Source organism: Dermochelys coriacea, chromosome 15 (assembly GCF_009764565.3).
Source record: "Dermochelys coriacea isolate rDerCor1 chromosome 15, rDerCor1.pri.v4, whole genome shotgun sequence".
NCBI classification, from domain to species: domain Eukaryota; kingdom Metazoa; phylum Chordata; order Testudines; family Dermochelyidae; genus Dermochelys; species Dermochelys coriacea.
Window position 1 is genome coordinate 12,956,871 of NC_050082.1, and position 24,166 is coordinate 12,981,036.

The 24,166-nt window shown below is 42.1% G+C and overlaps 1 protein-coding gene across 1 annotated transcript; it reads right to left on the minus strand.

The window, feature by feature from the left end:
* Window positions 1-3,413: 3,413 nt before the first annotated feature.
* On the minus strand, window positions 3,414-23,371 carry LOC119843827 (macrophage migration inhibitory factor-like). The gene is made up of 4 exons (XM_043498370.1): window positions 23,362-23,371; window positions 21,419-21,594; window positions 4,338-4,510; window positions 3,414-3,480 (listed from the first exon to the last, which is right to left on the minus strand). Exons 1-4 carry the CDS (start codon window positions 23,369-23,371, stop codon window positions 3,414-3,416), a joined length of 426 nt encoding a protein of 141 aa, XP_043354305.1.
* Between the last annotated feature and the right edge of the window lie 795 nt (window positions 23,372-24,166).

A 24,166-nucleotide genomic window follows, 5' to 3' on the forward strand; every position in this document is an offset into this window, starting at 1 on the left:
ATACACACAATTTTAATCATTCATTTTTGGATACACAGCATGCATTTTAAAATGTGACCTGAGCCTTTTATTCTTTCCTAAGCATCACTACATACAGTAGACCCTCAGAGTTATGAACACCAGAGTTACGAACTGACTAGTCAACCACACACCTCATTTGGAATCAGAAGTACACAATCAGGCGGCAGCAGAAACAAAACAAACAAACAGCAAATACAGTACAGTACTGTCAAATGTAAACTATTAAAAAAAAGGAAAAACAGGATTTTTCTTCTGCATAGTAAAGTTTCAAAGCTGTATGTCAATGTTCAGTTGTAAACTTTTGAAAGAACAACCATAACGTTTTGTTCAGAGCTACGAACATTTCAGAGTTACAAACAACCTCCATTCCCGAGATGTTTGTAAATCTGAGGTTCTACTGTATTTTGTAATTAAAATAATAATAATGACCATCTTGGGAAGGAATGGGTGGAAGAAATAAAGATGTTGGGATGTCAAATGGTTTGAATTTGTACAAATAAAAATGTATCAGGCTCAAAGCTCTAATGACGTGTGATTGCTGTAGTGGGCAGAGCGCACCCATCGTTTTTTTGAAAATGTAAGGCAGACACTTAGGCCCAGATCCTCAAAAGGATTTAGGCTCCAAACTTCCATTCTAATCTTTATTGTCATTGGACATTGGTCAATTGCTGAAAAGGGGAGGGGAAAAGGTTTGTTCATTTATGGTCTCTGCACATTCCAAATCCTAGGATCTGAGATTGGCCTCTTGTAGCAGATGTGACCATAGTTTCTAGTAAGTAGCTAACTGCCTTGCTACAACTATGTTTTTTGGTGTAAGTACAATTTTGGACACACTTTTGCTAATACAGTTACAAGGAGGGTTTGTAATGCAACCCTACTCTTCAGTTTAAGTGTGCAAACTGATTCTAAGAAAGGGCAGTAAGGCCAAATCTAAAGGGGACTGGGAGCCACATTATTCAGACTATTTTGGTAATACAAGCTAATTCTGTTTGAACTTTGTTAGACTGGCCAGCATGAACAGGCCAAAAGCATGTCTAAATTTAGTTTAGAAGCTGTGTTCTAGCCCAGATTTCTACCTGAGCTAGAACACAGTTTCTAAATTCATTTTTTAACTTCTCCACACTGGCTGACTTGACTAAACTGTGTTTAAAGGAACACTCTTATATTAAAACATATTTTTAGGAAGCACATTTCCTTATGTATTTAATGTCACAGGGCAGCTGGTCCCTTTAAAGGGGAATCAGAGCTCAGTCTACCTAGAACTGATGTCTTTAAGGAGAACGAGCCAATCTTGGCCCACCTGCCAATTAATTGCTAGGTGCGTGGTTGGAAGCTAATTTTTCTAATGAGCACCTGGAGCTGATAAATGGCTACCACAGTGCAGGTGAAGAGTATTTCTAGATAGCCTCCTAAGGAAAGGAACTGCCTAGATAGCATCTCACAAACTGGGATTCCTGCAGCTATGGGCTGTATGCTATCAGGAGAAGAGCTGCAGAGAGTAGGATGGCCCTGGCTCTAGTGAAGGAATCAGTGTTGAGAGAATACCTACTATGTAAAGGGTCTAGGTGTGGGAAAGGGTGCCATTTGATATGGGGTGGGGCGTTACTTTTACGTGCTTTTTGACTTTTCCTAGGTCTCTGTGTTCCCTTATGTCTTCTACTTTTTGCTTGTCCTTCTTCCTACCTGAAGACTTTGGATGTGGTCATTAGAAAGACAAACCTTGTTTTCCCCCCCCCACTCTTTCTTAAATGATGTACCTGATGTGGGACTAGACTGAGCTGGAGGCTGCCTCCTTGGGAAGAGGATCTTTGTTGTGCAGTCTGTTTAATATCTGAGAGCCTCTGAAGTAGGGGATGGCTTGGTTGACATATAAAAGCCTTGGCTAAACTTACTGATAACTGAGTTAGGGAAAAACTATGGTAGAGTATCCACAGTGCTGGAAGGATGTTTGTGTTGGAGGTAAGGGGGATGATAGCCTGTACCTTTTATACATAATATAACTAATACTTTAGATCAAGACCTGAATCAGCTTAAATGACTGACTCATCACTTTTATACTGTTTACATCTGGTATTTTTCTTCATGAACATGGAAAGTAGACTAGCTGGGATGACTTATTTTGTAGTGCCGGAGACCCTGAAGTACTGCAATGTTTGGAAGCTGGTGCTAAAGGGGGATGATTATTTGTTTAAAGAAAACTTCCATTGGAAAAGCTCTTATGATGGAGCCCAATGTTTTGTGCTTGTTTGGGTAAAACCAGTCTTCAGCTGCTATACTGATGAATATGAAACTTTTTTTAGATGGCTTCAGGCAGGAGACAAGCTTATTGGTGATGAATTCAATTTCCCAAAAACCCTCCACCACAGCTGACAATATGTAGCTCTTTAGAGGCTAACTGACTGCATGTTCAGCTAAACAAAGCTAGGAAGTCCATTTACAAGCTGGTGACTGTGGTAATGTTGCACAAACATTGACCAACTTCTGTTGGCTTTATGGTTGTAGCTTAAACCCAAATGCCTACATTTTAGGCCAAATTGAACCAGTCAGGTCCTTTAAACTGAATTAACTGGTTTTTGGCCAACTGTAAATGGAGTTCTATGGCCCAATCCTGTACTCTTTCCTCAGATAAAACTACCGTTGAAGTCTGACTGTAAACTATACTTTTAAAATTGCCTTGAGAATTAAGTGCCTGGTGCAGATTGGCTAAACTTTGGCTAGATTTCTGTTGCTCTCTAATCAGGCATTAAGTGCTGTGCTCGCCTCTTTCTGTGGCTTTGTCTAGGCAATGAAAACTCAAATTTCCCTCTATTATTAGCAACTTGTGTAGACAGGCTGCTGCTGACGTTTAATAAGTCAACTAATCCTGCTCAGAGCAAGTCTAATGTACAATTAAGTATCTCTCATACAGATCAACAGAAAGTGTGTCCATCTTCCCATGTCTCTGAAAAAGTAATAAGACTCTCACTGCACTTTTTCTAAGTCTCTGCTTTTCTTTTACAGGTATGGTGCAGAACATTAAAGCAGCAACAGGTAAGCATGCTACTAAGGAATTGCTGATCCTTGAATTTGCACGCACACAATGCAGAAAGTATGACTGGAACCATGGTGAGCACTAATCTCAGAACTCAGTAAAATGTTGGGTTTCAGAGTAGCAGCCGTGTTAGTCTGTATTTGCAAAAAGAAAAGGAGGACTTGTGGCACCTTAGAGACTAACAAATTTATTAGAGCATAAGCTTTCGTGAGCTACAGCTCACTTCATCGGATGCATTGAGCTGTAGCTCACGAAAGCTTATGCTCTAATAAATTTGTTAGTCTCTAAGGTGCCACAAGTACTCCTTTTCTTTTTAGTAAAATGTTGGTCCGTGAATAACCTGTTGTTTTATGTAGGTGCCTTAAGCAAAGGTGGTATGGTTCCAGCCTACGGTGGCAGCACTCGTGTCAAAGTAGCTGATGTAGATTCTGAAAAAGAAGAGATGCTGAGAACAGAGTTCCGCAAACTGTCTGGATTTCACTTAGTGAAACTAACGCTTACGGTGTCAAATATCCCAGTAAAATCTGAAGACTACTTCAGGATTACAATCTGAATTACATGCTCAAACTTTCAAGCATCTGCAAAAGCTTAATATAGTCTCCTTATCTTCCTGTCAATTTGTACATATTTCAACTTATCTTAAAATTATTTACTCAAAGAGACATTGTCATGTCCAGTTTGGGCCTATGCACAGGAAGAGCAACAGAAATGCTGCTTTTCTTTTGTAAAAATTCTGATGGAAACAGGTTGGTTAGTCTGTGTTTAAACAAAACATTCCTCTGCAGTTTGTTTGCATCCCAGATTCTGCATTGAAAAGTCAAGTGCATGAGAACCTGAAAGTGAAATAAATAAGAACTAGCAAGAGATACTGATTAGTACAATGTTGCATTCTGGAAGACCAGATGTGAAAAGCAAACAGTAGTGGAAAGTTACTTATTTGTTAAACCTTTTATTTTTAAAAAATATGGTTTCCAAACTGACAGGATTTTAACTTTTTTTTCTTCAGTTTCTGTTTTGTTGGCATCAATTTTGTTAAGTTGTTGTATCTAATCAGTTGGCCATGGTCACATACTAACTGAACCTGAGATGTTCAGCACCAGAAGCTTTTACCATTTGTGCTGAAGGGGTTATCCCTTTCCTATTATGACAATTGGCAATAGAGTAAAATTTGTCTTCAAACAGGTTGTTCAAAAAAGTATTAATGCAAAGAGCTATGTAATTTTGAGTTAGTAGTTTAAACAGATAGGGAGACTCCAAATCAGGCATGCTGTACTACAGGTTCAACTGTCTGCAGGTATTTTTCGGATGTTTGTTCAGCAGATCACACAGCAGCTTGGAATAGTCCTTGTTCTCCTGGTCTCCTATATTGCCAATGCTGTAGAGAAAGCACATGGTGCAGGGGTCTTTGGAGCCATGGAAGGACAGCAGCTGATCAGTAGAGATCTGTAGCACTAGATACTGTAAGAAAGATTGCTTTTGTGATGGTGGGGGAAGATTTTCAAAGGCACAAATTATACTTGAGTGCCTAAATCTCATTGACAGTTAATGGCAGTTTGTTGCAATATGTTTGTGCCTTGAAATTTTCCCCTTGTATAGTCTTCACCCTAGCTTGTTGTCACATTCTTGGGTGCATTCAATACGAGTGAAGAGTTGCTACCCCTTGCCCTGTAACCTCAAGTGCCTTGCTGCTGTGGTTCCTCTGCCTGGGTCACCCACCCTCAGCAACAAGGATGCACTGTCTATATAGTGGGCAACCTGGTCCAATGCTTTGGATCCTGGAGCCTGCCTGCAATCTCACAGACTTCCACTGGCTTCTACCAGCCTTGGCTAACAACTGGTATGGTGATTCCACATACTCATAGCCCTGTTTTTTTTTTTTCCCAAAAACCTGCTTTGATTGTTCCAGGACTGGACATATCAGAGGGATATTAAGGTTTGCTGCCCTTTTAAGGAGTATGTATCCAATAGCTAGCTACTTTAACTGGAGTTACCAAACTGTTCAATTTAAATACTGCACTAGATTTTTTTTAGATTAAAAACAAGTTTCATAACAAATATGATTTTAAATGAATTCAAAGTAGTTAGAAATGGTTACCTGCAAATAAAAGTGAAACCACCCATCTAAAATTTAATCTAGCAAGTTTTGGTTCAAGGCTTTAAGATGGCCTTGCTTACCCCCAGTTTTCCATTAAGAGGGGGACTGACTCTTCCTTGGTCAGGATCTTGCCCAGATGCCTAAAGGGGTTTAGGTGAAATAACTTTAGGTTCTCTATATAGTCTAAGGAATTCTCCAAAGCGGATTATTCTGAAAGATTTCCTGCTCCTCCCCTCCCCCTGCAAGTAAAGCTCATTTGAACTGTGAGGTAGGTGACAGAGCATGGAGCTTCCTTCACCACCAGATTCCTCATTTCCCCCACTTGAAGGCAGGAAACAGAATCACTTGTCAGCAATCTCCTCCCTCTACCATATTGAGGACCCTGCTTACTAATTATATGTAAATTGAGGTAAAATTACTTTGGTTAGGATAGGCTTGTTTAACAGCTTTTGCCTACCTAGGCAGGGCTGTCTGGTTTTGACCATATGCTAATGACATCATACGGGGGATTTTATTACTTAAATATTGCTACATCTGTCACTAATTATGGTGAAATAGATGTAAAGTAAATCTAGTTTTCAAATGATTCCACAAAGTGTACTTTGTACGAAGGTTACAATAGTGTGTGGGGTGTGACTCCATGGGGTGCTTATGATGTTGCACTCCATGTTTATGGAAATATGCTTGTGTGACATAATGTAACTCAAATATGCTTTATGCAAAAGGTCTCTTGTAAGGTATCCTTACAAAGCTTATCTACTGAGTGTTCATCCTACCTGTGTGCATCATTCTTGTATCTAAAACTAGAAATATGAAGTATTACTCTGAAGTCCTACTGTAATCATGCAAAGTGTGGGCCATTAATGGTTTAGAATCTTGATGGCTCCTATTGACTAGGACAATTGGTTGTAAATGGCTCTGTTTATCTGCAATCCTTCCTACTGTTAGTTCGTGTGAGTCAGACCAGGAAGAATGGAAGCTGGGGTCTCAGGACGTGTGACCATGTCACCTGGTACTGGAATCCATCTTAAACTGGTCCTTTTCCATTTAGAAGGAGGGGTGGGGACCCAGAGAGACATGAGATTCCCACCTTGTGCCAAAGCTATAAAAGGGTGGAACAGAACAAAGGGGGATGCCAGTCATGAGAAATCCCCTAGTTACCACCTGAGCTGGAACTAACAAGAACTGTACCAGGGGAAAGGATTAGGCCCAGACTAGGAAGGAGTCTAGTCTGTGAAAGAAGCTTATTGGAACATCTCGGAGGGTGAGATTGCCTGTATTCAGTTTCTTAATGTATTAGGCTTAGACTTGTGTGGTTTTGTTTTGCTTGGTAACTTTTGTTCTGTCATTACTTGAAACCACTTAAATCCTACTTTTTACACTTAACAAAAGTGATTTTATTAACCCAGAGTAAGTGATAGCTGGGGGAGCAAACAGCTGTGTATCTCTCAGTGTTAGAGGGTGGACAATTTGAGTTTTGGTATAAAGCTTGTATAGGGTTAACTGATTTATTTGGGGTTTGGATCCCCTTGGGAGCTGGGTGTCTAGGAGCTGGAGACAGGAGTACTTGCTCAGCTGTTTTCAGTTAAGTCTGCAGCTTTGGGGGTATGGTTCAGACCTGGGTCTGTGTTGCAGCAGGCTAGCATGTCTGGCTCAACAAGACAGGGTTCTTGAGTCCTAAGGTGCCCAAAAAAAGGGGGCTTAGAGGTAATTTCAGCACATCAGGTGACAGTCCCAAGGGGGTCTCTGTGCCCAAACCCATCACAGTGCTTTTGGACACGCTTGTGCCATGCAAAACTTCTAAAGATAGTGCTGCTAATCACCCAACTAGACAGTTGTTAGTGAGCCAGGGATGCTTCTAGCATGTAGCATTTGGACTGGGTGATGCTACTTTCATTACTCCCTCTATTTTAGAATTCTTTTCTTAGAAAGCACGACACTAAGGCTGTGGGATGTATTGCAGCTATGCAGCAGCTGTTGTCCTTGCGACTATGAAGCTATACAAGGTAGCATAGTTCCCTTACTTTCCTGCCCCACATATGGGGCATCTCTTCCTCTGCATCCACATAACTCTGCCTAAAGAATACACAACTTGGTGGGGTAGATTTTGATTACATGCAAGAATCATCACGATTAGTTTCCTAATAGAGGGAAATGAGTGGCACTAAACTCTGCCATTTGTTTCCTCCAAGGAGCAGGTGTCCATTAGACCAGCCATGAAAATAACCCCTTGGTAAAAAGAACTAGGGAAGGAGGGAGAGTGCCAGTTATTTACACACACTGATACAGCATCAGTATAGTGGGAGGTTTGTAAGGGGGAATTAGCCAAAATGATTAAGTGTTTAAATATAAAGGAGCTGAGCTGCTACAAATCCAATGAGCTGCCATCTCTTGTGCATATGTGAGATACTATTGTCAAAGGTAGGTGCCTAGAGAGGCAGGCCAATGATGCTTATATTAGCACTTAAATTCACACTTTCATTTTACTCAGATGACAGTCACTCCTGTGCAGAGAGGCAACACAAAGCTAGTGCACTACTTAAGTCCTCAGAATAGGGTTTAAAATCCTATTTAAGTGGTAGAGACATGTCTACCATCTACAGTGGGATGAATTTCAGGAGGGATTTTCAAAAATGCTTTGTGGTGGTTGTCAACTTTGCTCCCATTTAACTTAATGGGAGCAGTGCCAGACCAATACTAAGTACTTCAGTGCTCAAGTTTCCAGGTGGGATTTTCAGAAGTGTGGGCTGTGGATGTGTCACTTAAGCACACATTTGTAAAAAGGACTCCTGGAGTGTTAGGGTGCTGATAACCCTCTCTCGAGACATGGAAATCCCTGTATCAAGACCTTCATTTTATTCCTAAACTTTCACTCTGAAACACAAGAGGCACAGACTCCTTTCTCATACACTCCTCTCTGCATGATGTTGTCGGCAGCAGACTATGAAGTGAAGCATGTGGAATGATAGGGTTAATCGATTTACACCCTCCCCTACCAAAATAAAATTGGTGCACATCACTTCAGACTAGAATGCACAATTCTAAAGACTTTTGCTGCTGGGGGAAGCTGCAAAATGTGACACACGCATTGGAACCGTTCTCAAGAAGTCACTAAGGGCTAGATTTCAAAAGGCATTTGGGTACCTAATAACGCAGTTAGGCATTTAATGTGACTTTTCTAAAGTGTCCAGAGCCCAGATCCACAAAGGTATTTTGGTCCCTAACCTGCATTGAAATCCATGGGATTTAGGTGCACAAATAAGTTTGAAGCTCTGGGTGTAGGTGCCTACTTCTGTGTCCCCTGACCTGCAATCTGTTCCTTTTGTTTCCTGTCTATTTCTGCGTCTCATACAAATACCTCATCTTGCCTTTAAAGATGCTGCTCCTGCCTACATCATCAACCCTTGTTTCTGCCATTATGTGGGGAATTGGATTGCTATCATGAAAAGCTTCTGCAAGTGCATCATTCACTTAACAGCCACAGAGAGCCAAAGCTTTGTTGTTCTTAAAGATTTTTATTAAGAAGAGTAAGGAAACAGTAAGGGTTCAGTTACATATGTTCCTTATTTCCTTTTATTTATATACTCAAATGCCAACTCATTTCCTTTTAATATCTGCACAGAGGAATTGACCTCAGAACGTTTATCCGCCTTAAATGCTTGTTTTTTTTTATTCTGCAATCAAACTGATTAAACTGCTAAGGAAGGGAAGATGCCCTCAATGTATCATTTGGCTGTAAAATTAAAAGCTTAATTATGGCTGATTCTATGCCAACTTTGTTGTTTTAGTTTCTGATCATAATACCAGAAACTTAAAGGTTGTTTCTATAGTATGTCTGTGCAGGAACAATAACTCCCTGTGAGCAAAGAGTTAACGCGTGATCTTTCCCTATCCCCTTGCACAGGAGCTTAATAGAAGTGTGGCTGCTTGGGAGACTGGGGAGTAAAATGTCAGGAGGGTGATCAAGTTCCATGCACAGGGCTCCTGGGGTAGCTTGAAACTCAGCCTGGAAGTAATTTAATTTTTTTTTCTTATCTCATGATGTAGAGAGTTTAACTGACTGCATCATGTTCAACTGAGTCATTCTGCCAATTCATAGTAGAGTCAATAGTATGCCCTGATACTAGACTTGAAAGGATGTTCCCCCCCCCAAACATAAATTAGTTTAAAATTTAGTAGACAAAGAATTGCTGCATAACTAAAAATCTGGTGCAATCTTCTTTCCAACATATTTTACAGAAAAAAGTTCTTAAATTTTAAAACAGATGGGTATTTCAGGATTTTGAAAGTCCTGCAACTGATTTAAAGGACAAAGTTCTAATGGTGGAAAAAATACATGCATTATAATTAAAGAAATGCAATTAAATTGTTCTGTTTCTCAGTCTTTGTAATGGGAGTTCATGCTTGAAGTATTTTCAACCAGTCAATTACGGTGCAAAAAATAAGATTAAAGTACACAACTATTCAAAGCTTGAGAACTAGACACAGTGCACATTTTCAGGACACAATTTGAATAAGTATCTCGTATGATTAATGTCAGCAATCACATTGCAAGTTTTAAGGATACAGATTCTCATTCTATTTAATGGACTTCTAGCTAGAGTGGTGAGACAGAATCTACAGAGAAAACATCAGAGTGACTATGCTGTGTACTCTGGTTTAAGCAGTAGGAATGGAGAAGAAAAGATTGGCTTTAGTGATGATAAAGAAGGGAAAGTGGCAGGACTTACCAAAAGCCTGAATGTGGAAGATAGGAGAACTTGATTATTATGAGCGCAGGAGATGGAGAGAGTGTTCTCAATTGTAAGAGAAAAGGACAAGGTCTGGGAGGAAAATATAAGTAGTCTGGGATATAGTGAGCAAAGTCCCAGTGTAATGTCATTGCCTTTCCTGGATTTACACCTGGCATGAATTTGGCTCATTGAATTGACTCTTCTGCTCATCAGAGAGAATATTTAAGTATTTCCAATGGTACTGTAGTAGCTAGACATAAGGTTGGCATGTTCAACTGATTTTAAGAAGAACTGATCCTTAAAGGAAGGTGAGACTAGTGGAAAAGAGCTACAGGTAGGAATTAGTCCATCACAGCAGAAGGCCCCACACCTGGTGACAATTGGTAATCTAACCATCAGATTACAAAAGTAATATTAGAATGCTCAATTTAAATTACTAGCATCAAAATCCTGGTCAAGAACATCCCAAAACACACTACTACAATGTAGCATTATCTAACTGTAATTAGACAGGCCGCATTCTGAGGGAATCCTACCTTGCAAGCTCTGGTATCTTTCTTCTATTGTTTGAAGATAACTTCCTAGAATGGAATGTCAAATCCAGTTTTCTAAAATGCTCCTCTGCTAATGAAAAGGTGGTACACTACTGGACCAAGCTGTGCGTTGTTCATGAAAGCTGCTGCTACTTTAGGGACTGGAGAGGGTAGAGCATGTTTTAAAATTGTATTCAATAAAGATTAAATTTATGGAAATGTTTTAGACCTTTCACTTTCCTCCGTATTAGTATGGAAGTGCCATCAACTAGTTTGGAGTGATGAATACAGTCTACTTAGACCTGAAAAAGTTGAGAATGTCACCAACCAGTTTTGTAGCCATTTCTTTAAATTCAATAAACAGGCAACTTGTGCCTTGCTTTTCATATAAACTTCTCTAATAGTCTTTCAGTCAGCATCTGATACAATTCCCAGCAGCTTTTTGGTGTTAGTGAACAAAATAGATCCTTGCAAAAGCTCTTGGGAGCAATAGCTGTTTAAAAGTGCTGTTTTAGTACCTTGATGTTGGTACTGCAGTCCTGGATCTTTGTTGGCTAAAAAGTTCCCATTGGTTTGGTAATGAGGCAAGCAGAGTGTAGTTTGGTACTAGGTACTCCAATCACTTCTATTAGGACATGACCACATAAATAAGAAGAAAACTAAGAAGGAAGAAGTGGGGCCGCTTAACATTATCATTGCTCTCTATAAATATATCAGAGGGATAAATACAGGAGAGGGAGAGGAATTATTTCAGCTCAGCACCAATGTGGACACAAGAACAAATGGGTATAAACAGGCCACCAGGAAGTTTAGACTTGAAATCAGATGAAGGTTTTTAACCATCAGAGGAGTGAAGTATTGGAATAGCCTTCCAAGGGAAGCAGTGGGGGCAAAAGATCTATCTGGTTTTAAGATTCTACTTGATAAGTTTATGGAGGAGATGGTATGATGGGATAATGGGATTTTGGTAAGTAATTGATCTTTAAATATTCAGGATAAATAGGCCAAATCCCCTGAGATGGGATATTAGATGGATGGGATCTGAGTTACTATAGAAAATTCTTTCCTGGGTATCTGGCTGGTGAATCTTGCCCATATGCTCAGGGTTTAGCTGATCGCCATATTTGGGGTCGGGAAGGAATTTTCCTCCAGGGCAGATTGGAGAGGCCCTGGGGGTTTTTCCGCTTTCCTCTGTAGCATGGGGCATGGTTGACTTGAGGGAGGCTTCTCTGCTCCTTGAAGTATTTGAACCGTGATTTAAGGACTTCAATAGCTCAGACATGGGTGAGGTTTTTCATAGGAGTGGGTGGGTGAGATTCTGTGGCCTGCGCTGTGCAGGAGGTCGGACTGGATGATCAGAGTGGTCCCTTCTGACCTTAGTATCTATGAATCTATGCTTTCTGAATGTGATTTTTTTTTCCAGCAATATTTTCAAAACATATTATTTCTAAACCAAAAAGACCAAAATCAGTTGTGGTGTAAGTGGGTACAAACATAGAGCTGAACCTGTTGTACATCAGGGCTAGATTTAAGCCAATATTTTCAGAAGCATTTTTCCACTTTCTAGAATTAAGTCCATGGCAAATCTAAAGTTTTAAAGAGAAACCATTTTTCAGTTAACTGAGCAGGAAAAATAGTATCTAATGTTTCTTAGAACATGCAAACATCCTTTTCACATTTTTATAACAAACAGATTTAGTTTGAGACTAAGAACTAAACTAAAGAAAATTTTAGTTTGGGACTGAACTAGCATGTAACTGTCAACTGAAAAAGCAATATAAGACACCTACTTGAATAATGTCCTGATTTGGAAGAGGAGTAAGACACTTATTTCAATATTGTCAAAACAGGATGGGGAAATAAATATGATCTAAATATAAATAGGCAATTAAACATGTTAAATATCAGCTTTTGGATTAAAGTTTCACTCTTCCCTGAAAAGTGACTTTGTAACAATGGAATCATGGGGCTAATAGTCACTATGTGTGACTCCATGTGAGATTTGCTACGTTCAGTCATTTTCCAACTAACAGCCCAGCAAACTCAACTTGGACTTCGAGTCAAACTGAGCTCTCCTTCTTACACATCCCAGCGCTAAGATACTGCAAGTCAAATGTTGCAACTCAATTACACAAGTGCAACCCTATTGCCTTCATATTCCGATTTCCATTTCTCATATGCAACCACACTAAAAGGTGATGGATTTGCAGAGGTGTCAATGAGGTACTAAATCATGGCCTAGGTACTATCTTTATTTCTGGTGATAATGTACAAGAAAGAACCCAGCCTGAGTTTCAGGACCCAAGTCTCTGGTTGAGTTTGCACGGCTCTACATGGGAGATCACGTTTAAAGAACCAATATCTCAGCCAGTGCCTCATGCTGAGATGTGGCTTTCCATAGCCACATACTCAGATCACAAATGCGGTATGGAAGCAGAAACTGGATGGTGAGGGAGAAGAAGTGTTATTCAAACACTACTGAAATAGTAATGCAAAACTGTGTTTTGTATGAACATGCTCCTCTTTCCAGAAGCAGCTCTTCTTTATACTGAACGCTTAGAAAAACCAAACTATTTTCAATGTGGAAAAGGAAATGCAGAGGTTTGCTGTACTGCATTGTACAGCAGGCCTTGGGTGTTTCCATGTGAAGCAGCAGAGCTTAGGAACCAGAGGTCAGGGTTATACGGTTTTTCTTGCATTTCCACACAATTGGTTGGGTAAGGACTGACTGTTTAATTGCTGCCTCTGCTTCACTGATTGGCAGCCACTGCGGGGGAGAGGAATGGAGATGAAGTACATGCTTACAGCACTTGATAGGAAGTTTTACAGTTAGAATCAGTGCTGTGTAAGTTTTTACTACAGATGTTTGAATTCATGGTCAATAATATTTGCTGTGAAGTTGGGCAATGTCTCAGTTATTCACAGATGTCTCTTTATCTGACCTGCTCAAGTTTTTAACCATTGTTATTAGTATCAAATAACACAGTCCATAAAGCTTTGTCTTTGCATAGATTCTTAAGACTGCAAGGCCAGAAGGGCCCACTCTGATTATCTAGTACAGGGGTAGGCAAACTTCTTGGCCTGAGGGCCGCATTCGGTTTCTGAAATTGTATGGAGGGCCGGTTAGGGGAGGCTGTGCCTCCCCAAACAGCCAGGCATAGTCTGGTCCCCACCCCCTATCCAATCCCCCCACTCCTTGCTGCCTGTCAGCCCCCCCCGCCCGGGGCTCCTGCTCTTGGTCCACTGACTGCCCCCCTGGAACTCCTGCCCCCATTAAACACCCATTCCCTGCCCTCTGACCGCCCCAATCCTATCCATGCTCCCTGACCATCCCCCGAACTCCCCTGCTCTCTATCCAACCCACCTGCTCCCTGCCCTGTTACCATGCTGCCTGGAGCATTGCTGGCTGGCAGCATGGCTGCACCAGGACAGGCAGTCACGCCATGCAGCACAGAGCACCAGGGACTGGGCAGGATAGTCCTGCGGGCCACAGTTTGCCCACCTCTGATCTAGTTTGACCTCCCATATAACTAAAGTGCTAGAACTTTCCCAAAATAATTCCTTTTCAACTAGGGCAAATCTTTTTTTTAAAAAAAAAATCCAACCTTGATTTTAAAACTGCCAGGGATGGAGTATCCACCAAGCCCTTGGTAATTATGCAAGAACCTTGCATAAACACAGCTTCTTTGGAAGCACCATCAAGCAGTAACAGAAAAACGGAGACACTAGTGTATACATTCTTGCTGCCTCCAGCCAAAGCTGACCTGCTAGATAGTAAGTACAAGTCAAAGGCAATCGTTGTTTTGAGTTTTAGTGAAGGTAAAAAAAAAATAGCGTGTCCCATTACAAGCTTTCTGGTCATAGATTCATAGATACTAAGGTCAGAAGGGACCATTCTGATCATCTAGTCTGACCTCCTGCACAGCGCAGGCCACAGAATCTCACCCACCCACTCCTATGAAAAACCTCACCTATGTCTGAGCTATTGAAGTCATTAAATCATGGTTTAAAAACTTCAAGGAGCAGAGAAGCCTCCCTCAAGTCAACCATGCCCCATGGTACAGAGGAAGGCGAAAAACCTCCAGGGCCTCTCCAATCTGCCCTGGAGGAAAATTCCTTCCCGACCCCAAATATGGCAATCAGCTAAACCCTGAGCATATGGGCAAGATTCACCAGCCAGATACTATAGAAAATTCTTTCCTGGGTAACTCAGATCCCATCCATCTAATATCCCATCTCAGGGGATTAGTCCTATTTACCCTGAATATTTAAAGATCAATTGCTTACCAAAATCCCATTATCCCATCATACCATCTCCTCCATAAACTTATCAAGTAGAATCTTAAAACCAGATAGAGCTTTTTCCCCCACTGCTTCCCTTGGAAGGCTATTCCAAAACTTCACTCCTCTGATGGTTAGAAACCTTCGTCTAATTTCAAGTCTAAACTTCCTGGTGGCCAGTTTATACCCATTTGTTCTTGTGTCCACATTGGTGCTGAGCTGAAATAATTCCTCTCCCTCTCCTGTATTTATCCCTCTGATATATTTATAGAGAGCAATCATTTCTCCCCTCAACCTTCTTTTAGTTAGGCTAAACAAGCCAAGCTCCTTAAGTCTCCTTTCATAAGACAAGTTTTCCATTCCTCGGATCATCCTAGTAGCCCTTCTCTGTACCTGCTCCAGTTTGAATTCATCCTTTTTAAACATGGGAGACCAGAACTGCACACAGTATTCTAGGTGAGGTCTCACCAGTGCCTTGTATAATGGTACTAAAACCTCCTTATCCCTACTGGAAATGCCTCTCCTGATGCATCCCAAAACCGCATTAGCTTTTTTCACAGCCATATCACATTGGCAGCTCATAGTCATCCTATGATCAACCAATACTCCAAGGTCCTTCTCCTCTTCTGTTACTTCTAATTGATGCGTCCCCAACTTGTAACTAAAATTCTTGTTATTAATCCCTAAATGCATAACCTTACACTTCTCACTATTAAATTTCATCCTATTACTATTACTCCAGTTTACAAGGTCATCCAGATCCTCCTGTAGAATATCCCAATCCTTCTCCGAATTGGCAATACCTCCCAGCTTTGTATCATCTGCAAACTTTATTAGTACACTCCCACTTCTTGTGCCAAGGTCAGTACTAAAAAGATTAAATAAGATTGGTCCCAAAACCGATCCCTGAGGAACTCCACTGGTAACCTTCCTCCAACCTGACAGTTCGCCTTTCAGTAGGACCTGTTGCAGTCTCCCCTTTAACCAATTCCTTATCCACCTTTTGATGTTCATATTGATCCCCATCTTCTCCAATTTAACTAATAATTCCCCATGTGGCACGGTATCAAATGCCTTACTGAAATCTAGGTAAATTAGATCCACTGCATTTCCTTTATCTAAAAAATGTTACTTTTTCAAAAAAGGAGATTAGGTTTGAGATACATTCAGAAAGTTGCAGTGAGTATGCACTTGGAACTTCACACAGTGGGCTGTCAGATGCGAATAATTCTTATCAAGCCAAGATGAGAATCTAGCCCATTGAAACAAATATTACGTTTATTTCAATTGTCATCCTATATACATGGAAAGAGTCATACAGACACTGGGCCAAATCCAGAATTAGTATTAGTAGGACAGTTCTGTTGACTTCAACAGTGGCATATAAATTGATTTGAATTGCACATTGGAGTCCATTTATTTGAATTTGCAGACAGTCAATTTTTCTTGATTAAAAACAAATTCAATGCAAAATTTCATGTCAGTGCAACATAATGGCTTAGCATTTAATGCCAAAAAGTCAGGAAAGTCCATGGCAGAATTAGGACTACAAACCAGATGTCTATTGGTTGTAGAAAAACCTACACTAAAAGGGAATGTGAACACAAAGTCAAGAAGTTGTTATGGTTTCCACATCAAGTGAAAGCATCTTTTCTTATGAGTTATCTTAAATGTTATACACAGGCTGTTCAGGCCTTGAATTGTGTGCGGTTTTTTTGTTTTTTTTTTTTTTTTGCGGGGGGGGGGGGGGGTGCAGGCATGCATGCAAATAGAAGGTTCTAAATACTGTTAAGTTTTTCAGGAATTCAGTGAAGTAACAATAGATGTCTTAATCCAGAAAAGAACATATGGAAATACCTTAGCATATGCTATATTGTGCCTAGATTATAAATACAAAAAGAAAAGGAGTACCGGTGGCACCTTAGAGACTAACAAATTTATTAGAGCATAAGCTTTCGTGAGCTACAGCTCACTTCATCGGATGCATTTGGTGGAAAAAACAGAGGAGAGATTTTTATATACACACACACACACACACACACACACACACACAGAGAGAACATGAAACAATGGGTTTATCATACACACTGTAAGGAGAGGTTTCAGAGTAGCAGCCGTGTTAGTCTGTATTCGCAAAAAGAAAAGGAGTACGTGTGGCACCTTAGAGACTAACAAATTTATTAGAGCATAAGCTTTCGTGAGCTACAGCTCACTTCATCGGATGCATTTGGTGGAAAAAACAGAGGAGAGATTTATATACACACACACAGAGAACATGAAACAATGGGTTTATCATACACACTGTAAGGAGAGTGATCACTTAAGATAAGCCATCACCAACAGCAGGGGGGGGAAGGAGGAAAACCTTTCATGGTGACAAGCAGGTAGGCTAATTCCAGCAGTTAACAAGAATATCAGAGGAACAGTGGGGGGTGGGGTGGGAGGGAGAAATACCATGGGGAAATAGTTTTACTTTGTGTAATGACTCATCCATTCCCAGTCTCTATTCAAGCCTAAGTTAATTGTATCCAGTTTGCAAATTAATTCCAATTCAGCAGTCTCTCGTTGGAGTCTGTTTTTGAAGCTTTTTTGTTGAAGTATAGCCACTCTTAGGTCTGTGATCGAGTGACCAGAGAGATTGAAGTGTTCTCCAACTGGATTTTGAATGTTATAATTCTTGACGTCTGATTTGTGTCCATTCATTCTTTTACGTAGAGACTGTCCAGTTTGGCCAATGTACATGGCAGAGGGGCATTGCTGGCACATGATGGCATATATCACATTGGTAGATGCGCAGGTGAACGAGCCTCTGATAGTGTGGCTGATGTGATTAGGCCCTATGATGGTATCCCCTGAATAGATATGTGGACAGAGTTGGCAACGGGCTTTGTTGCAAGGATAGGTTCCTGGGTTAGTGGTTCTGTTGTGTGGTGTGTGGTTGCTGGTGAGTATTTGCTTCAGATTGGGGGGCTGTCTGTAAGCAAGGACTGGTCTGTCTCCCAAGATCTGAGAGAGCGATGGCTCGTCCTTCAGGATAGGTTGTAGATCCTTGATGATGCGTTGGAGGGGTTTTAGTTGGGGGCTGAAGGTGATGGCTAGTGGCGTTCTGTTGTTTTCTTTGTTGGGCCTGTCCTGTAGTAGGTGACTTCTGGGTACTCTTCTGGCTCTGTCAATCTGTTTCTTCACTTCAGCAGGTGGGTACTGTAGTTGTAGGAATGCATGATAGAGATCTTGTAGGTGTTTGTCTCTGTCTGAGGGGTTGGAGCAAATGCGGTTATATCGTAGCGCTTGGCTGTAGACAATGGATCGAGTGGTATGATCTGGATGAAAGCTAGAGGCATGTAGGTAGGAATAGCGGTCAGTAGGTTTCCGATATAGGGTGGTGTTTATGTGACCATCGCTTATTAGCACCGTAGTGTCCAGGAAGTGGATCTCTTGTGTGGACTGGTCCAGGCTGAGGTTGATGGTGGGATGGAAATTGTTGAAATCATGGTGGAATTCCTCAAGAGCTTCTTTTCCATGGGTCCAGATGATGAAGATGTCATCAATGTAGCGCAAGTAGAGTAGGGGCATTAGGGAACGAGAGCTGAGGAAGCGTTGTTCTAAGTCAGCCATAAAAATGTTGGCATACTGTGGGGCCATGCGGGTACCCATCGCAGTGCCGCTGATTTGAAGGTATACATTGTCACCAAATGTGAAATAGTTATGGGTCAGGACAAAGTCACAAAGTTCTGCCACCAGGTTAGCCGTGACAGTATCGGGGATACTGTTCCTGACGGCTTGTAGTCCATCTTTGTGTGGAATGTTGGTGTAGAGGGCTTCTACATCCATAGTGGCTAGGATGGTGTTTTTAGGAAGATCACCAATGGACTGTAGTTTCCTCAGGAAATCGGTGGTGTCTCGAAGATAGCTGGGAGTGCTGGTAACGAAGGGCCTGAGGAGGGAGTCTACATAGCCAGACAATCCTGCTGTCAGGGTGCCAATGCCTGAGATGATGGGGCGTCCAGGATTTCCAGGTTTATGGATCTTGGGTAGCAGATAGAATACCCCAGGTCCTGACAGCAGGATTGTCTGGCTATGTAGACTCCCTCCTCAGGCCCTTCGTTACCAGCACTCCCAGCTATCTTCGAGACACCACCGATTTCCTGAGGAAACTACAGTCCATTGGTGATCTTCCTAAAAACACCATCCTAGCCACTATGGATGTAGAAGCCCTCTACACCAACATTCCACACAAAGATGGACTACAAGCCGTCAGGAACAGTATCCCCGATACTGTCACGGCTAACCTGGTGGCAGAACTTTGTGACTTTGTCCTGACCCATAACTATTTCACATTTGGTGACAATGTATACCTTCAAATCAGCGGCACTGCGATGGGTACCCGCATGGCCCCACAGTATGCCAACATTTTTATGGCTGACTTAGAACAACGCTTCCTCAGCTCTCGTTCCCTAATGCCCCTACTCTACTTGCGCTACATTGATGACATCTTCATCATCTGGACCCATGGAAAAGAAGCTCTTGAGGAATTCCACCATGATTTCAACAATTTCCATCCCACCATCAACCTCAGCCTGGACCAGTCCACACAAGAGATCCACTTCCTGGACACTACGGTGCTAATAAGCGATGGTCACATAAACACCACCCTATATCGGAAACCTACTGACCGCTATTCCTACCTACATGCCTCTAGCTTTCATCCAGATCATACCACTCGATCCATTGTCTACAGCCAAGCGCTACGATATAACCGCATTTGCTCCAACCCCTCAGACAGAGACAAACACCTACAAGATCTCTATCATGCATTCCTACAACTACAATACCCACCTGCTGAAGTGAAGAAACAGATTGACAGAGCCAGAAGAGTACCCAGAAGTCACCTACTACAGGACAGGCCCAACAAAGAAAACAACAGAACGCCACTAGCCATCACCTTCAGCCCCCAACTAAAACCCCTCCAACGCATCATCAAGGATCTACAACCTATCCTGAAGGACGAGCCATCGCTCTCTCAGATCTTGGGAGACAGACCAGTCCTTGCTTACAGACAGCCCCCCAATCTGAAGCAAATACTCACCAGCAACCACACACCACACAACAGAACCACTAACCCAGGAACCTATCCTTGCAACAAAGCCCGTTGCCAACTCTGTCCACATATCTATTCAGGGGATACCATCATAGGGCCTAATCACATCAGCCACACCATCAGAGGCTCGTTCACCTGCGCATCTACCAATGTGATATATGCCATCATGTGCCAGCAATGCCCCTCTGCCATGTACATTGGCCAAACTGGACAGTCTCTACGTAAAAGAATGAATGGACACAAATCAGACGTCAAGAATTATAACATTCAAAAACCAGTTGGAGAACACTTCAATCTCTCTGGTCACTCGATCACAGACCTAAGAGTGGCTATACTTCAACAAAAAAGCTTCAAAAACAGACTCCAACGAGAGACTGCTGAATTGGAATTAATTTGCAAACTGGATACAATTAACTTAGGCTTGAATAGAGACTGGGAATGGATGAGTCATTACACAAAGTAAAACTATTTCCCCATGGTATTTCTCCCTCCCACCCCACCCCCCACTGTTCCTCTGATATTCTTGTTAACTGCTGGAATTAGCCTACCTGCTTGTCACCATGAAAGGTTTTCCTCCTTCCCCCCCCTGCTGTTGGTGATGGCTTATCTTAAGTGATCACTCTCCTTACAGTGTGTATGATAAACCCATTGTTTCATGTTCTCTGTGTGTGTGTATATAAATCTCTCCTCTGTTTTTTCCACCAAATGCATCCGATGAAGTGAGCTGTAGCTCACGAAAGCTTATGCTCTAATAAATTTGTTAGTCTCTAAGGTGCCACACGTACTCCTTTTCTTACTGTAAGGAGAGTGATCACTTAAGATAAGCCATCACCAACAGCAGGGGGGGGAAAAGGAGGAAAACCTTTCATGGTGACAAGCAAGGTAGGCTAATTCCAGCAGTTAACAAGAATACAGACTCCAAGGAGAGACTGCTGAATTGGAATTAATTTGCAAACTGGATACAATTAACTTAGGCTTGAATAGAGACTGGGAATGGATGAGTCATTACACAAAGTAAAACTATTTCCCCATGGTATTTCTCCCTGCCACCCCACCCCCCACTGTTCCTCTGATATTCTTGTTAACTGCTGGAATTAGCCTACCTTGCTTGTCACCATGAAAGGTTTTCCTCCTTTCCCCCCCCTGCTGCTGGTGATGGCTTATCTTAAGTGAGCACTCTCCTTACAGTAAAAAGAAAAGGAGTACTTGTGGCACCTTAGAGACTAACAAATTTATTAGAGCATAAGCTTTCCTGAGCTACAAAGCTCACGAAAGCTTATGCTCTAATAAATTTGTTAGTCTCTAAGGTGCCACAAGTACTCCTTTTCTTTTTGCGAATACAGACTAACACGGCTGCTACTCTGAAACCTCTCCTTACAGTGTGTATGATAAACCCATTGTTTCATGTTCTCTGTGTGTGTGTATATAAATCTCTCCTCTGTTTTTTCCACCAAATGCATCCGATGAAGTGAGCTGTAGCTCATGAAAGCTTATGCTCTAATAAATTTGTTAGTCTCTAAGGTGCCACCGGTACTCCTTTTCTTTTTGCGAATACAGACTAACACGGCTGCTACTCTGAAACCTGTGATTATAAATACAGTTATTGTTTGAATCTTTTCTGCTTACCTGTGCCGTTTTACCCAATGCTTTTGTCAGTTGATGGGTGAGTTCTTCTATCAAGCAATATGGCACTTTATCCTTGCTCACATTTGTGTTAATAATGAATTTAGGTATCTTTTGATTACAAGAGAGCCTTTTTCTAGCCTTTGTTAAAATCCTCACTGAAACTACTACTCCCTGTGCTGTTTCACAGTATACCTGTTATGCTGCTTGCTCTCCTATAAAAAGCCCCACAAATTCCTAATAATTAATTAGGATCTCCTGATAGTCAGCAGTTCTCGCCCCACCACTCACTCAGGCTCACCTGTTGGGGTTAGTAGAGAGGAAAGAGGCTGGCTAAGCCATCTGCTGGCCTTAATGTTAATGCAAGTAGGAACTGTAAATATATTACAGTGGGGAAAATGTGTATTTTTTACTCATAATAAACAAAAACAGATTTTGTTTAAAGTTTAAACAATAATTCATTTTTGGATACAGGCCAAGCATGAAAAATATTTAAAAAGTGAATGTTTCAGAAAGTTACAAGTATATAAGAATAGGGGGTTATAATGAGAACTGTTTTGCAATGTTAAGTATAACAACAAATGTAGAAACTTTCCATAACTGTGTGTTACATGGAATAAAATATGAGAAATTAGCAAATGCTCCTTATGTTAAGTGGGCCTGGCCCAAAGTCAATGGAAAGACTCCTATTAACATCAATGGATTTTAGATCAGGCCTTATGACTTCCTCTTTCACCAGTGCTACATTTGCTAAGATTAAAGAAAAGGACTAGTCTCTGAGTTCTTGTTCTTCATGCTGTATGTTACAAGTGGTCCCACTGTAGTCAACAGGATGAGAAATCAATGCGAATACTCATAATGTAAGGTACTACACAGCACTGTGTGGGTGGAAAAATTGGGCCAGTGTGACTTTTGTCCCTAACGAGGGTTGCTTTTTGTTCACTCGAATGTTCACCAATAAGGTTATTCAGGGGACTGATGGGGAGGGGGATAGGGTATGTGGGCAGGAGGGCATTTGAGGTGAAGTGTGTGGGTGGTTAGGATACAAGGCAGGTTTTGGGGTCCCAGTAGGAGAAAAATTGAATTAATTATTTCCTGAGGAGAAATAATAAAGAGTAATGGTGGATCTAGGCCCCTGTAGCCCCTCTGGGCACAAAGGGCCCCCCATTGCCTTCAGTCAGGGAGTAGGGATTAGGCCTGGAAAAGCCAGCTCTGTGTGTGTGTGTGTGGAGGGGGAAAAGCATACAGCTCTAGTTTCTCCTTATCCCACAGTTTCCTGATTGCAGGCACCCAAAAGGTTCCTCCTACCAGACCAGTAGTGCTTGGTGCCTACTGGGAATCTTTGTGTCAGAGATCAGTAAATTGGCATGGTCTGCAGAAAGCTGGGAGGAGACTGTCTGAAAGTGGGTGGTATTAGTGCTGCTGTTCTTGGAGCTCCTGTGTGTTCTGCACTAGCAGAGAGTGTAGCTTGTTGATTCAGCAGCCCTTGATGTTGCTCATAATGAAAGACCACAGGCTCGGTTTGGTGGCAAAGGCTCAGCCAGGTTTATTTTCGACAAAGGCCAGTCCTAGTGCCGGGCTCACTGGTTACAGGGTATTAACACATGTATGCCTGCAACAAAGTATTAGCTCCCTCAACACGATATCGTCCCCATGGCCAATACAAAGATGCCCCTCCTTCTACTCTCCTTTCATATATTGATACAAACAAGTTATGTATTCCATTCCATATGTTAGCTACCCTCCTTGTACCTGCTAGTTCACCTCATCTATTATCCTGTCATTTCTTTCTTATTTTACAAGGGATCTGTGTGTTCCTCTACTACTCTCTAGGAATTTGACGTAGTTACTTGAGAGTTCAGGGTGCAGTGTACCATCTTTCAGGTCAGGAATGTGCTTACTTGGGTAGCTGATACCTAGTGTGTTAGTATTCTGCCAAGGCCTACTTTGGTTCATACTTTTAGCTATCCCTAGGGCTCAGCAAGGCCTACATTGGGGACCCTAGGCTGAGGCAAGGGAAAGAGGACTGGGATGGGGAGGGGACAGAATGCAGCACTGGTGAATGGTCAAGCTGCTTCTGAGGGGAGGCAATTAGTGATCTCCTTCCTGGACTGGGGCTCCACTTGGGAGGAAAAACCCCCACCATGGTCCACCTGGCGAGAGAGTGACTCTCCTGCTGTGCCATTTTGAACTGAGCCAGAGAGAGACTGCCACAGGCCAGGTGGCCTGGAGGGATAAGGAAAAGGTGGGATTAAGGAAGCACCAGTGAAATGTCGAACTGCCCCCTGAGGGGTGGTCCTTAATTCCCCCTCCCACCCCTGGGATGAAGGACCTGCTTGTGGAAAGAGACCCTGCTCTCCTCCTTCCACCATGGGCTGTCTAGAACTGAGCTAGACAACCGCCCCCACCTCCTCTACACTTCCAGGCTGCTGCGACTGAGGGGGGGAAGGTAGCATGAGGAAAATCAATGACTTTCCACTCATCTGGAGCAGCTAGTGACCTCTCCCAGAGCAGAGAAGTGCTGCCCCCCCCAAGGGTGCCTGCAGCTGGGAGAGGGTCCCTCCTAGTCACCACTGGTGAGCAGGGCCCCCCACATCTCACTATCCCCTCAGTCTCTTCTCTGCTATTAATTGTGAGAAGATCCCTTACCTAGTCACACCTGAGGAGTTGGGGCCTAGTTGGTGGCTGAGGGGACAGTGAGAGGATCACCCTCTCCTGTCCTCCCTGAGGAGCCAGATCCCCTGAGAGGCA

Bases quoted from the DNA above. Each gene is read 5' to 3' on its own strand.
- LOC119843827 (XM_043498370.1), bottom strand. The intron at 4,511-21,418 runs GTAAGCAGAAAA...TCTTTCTTACAG, and splicing joins CATTGGGTAAAACGGCACAG to TATCTAGTGCTACAGATCTC. The intron at 3,481-4,337 runs GTTGAACCTGTA...CTTCTTTTTCAG, and splicing joins CCGAAAAATACCTGCAGACA to AATCTACATCAGCTACTTTG.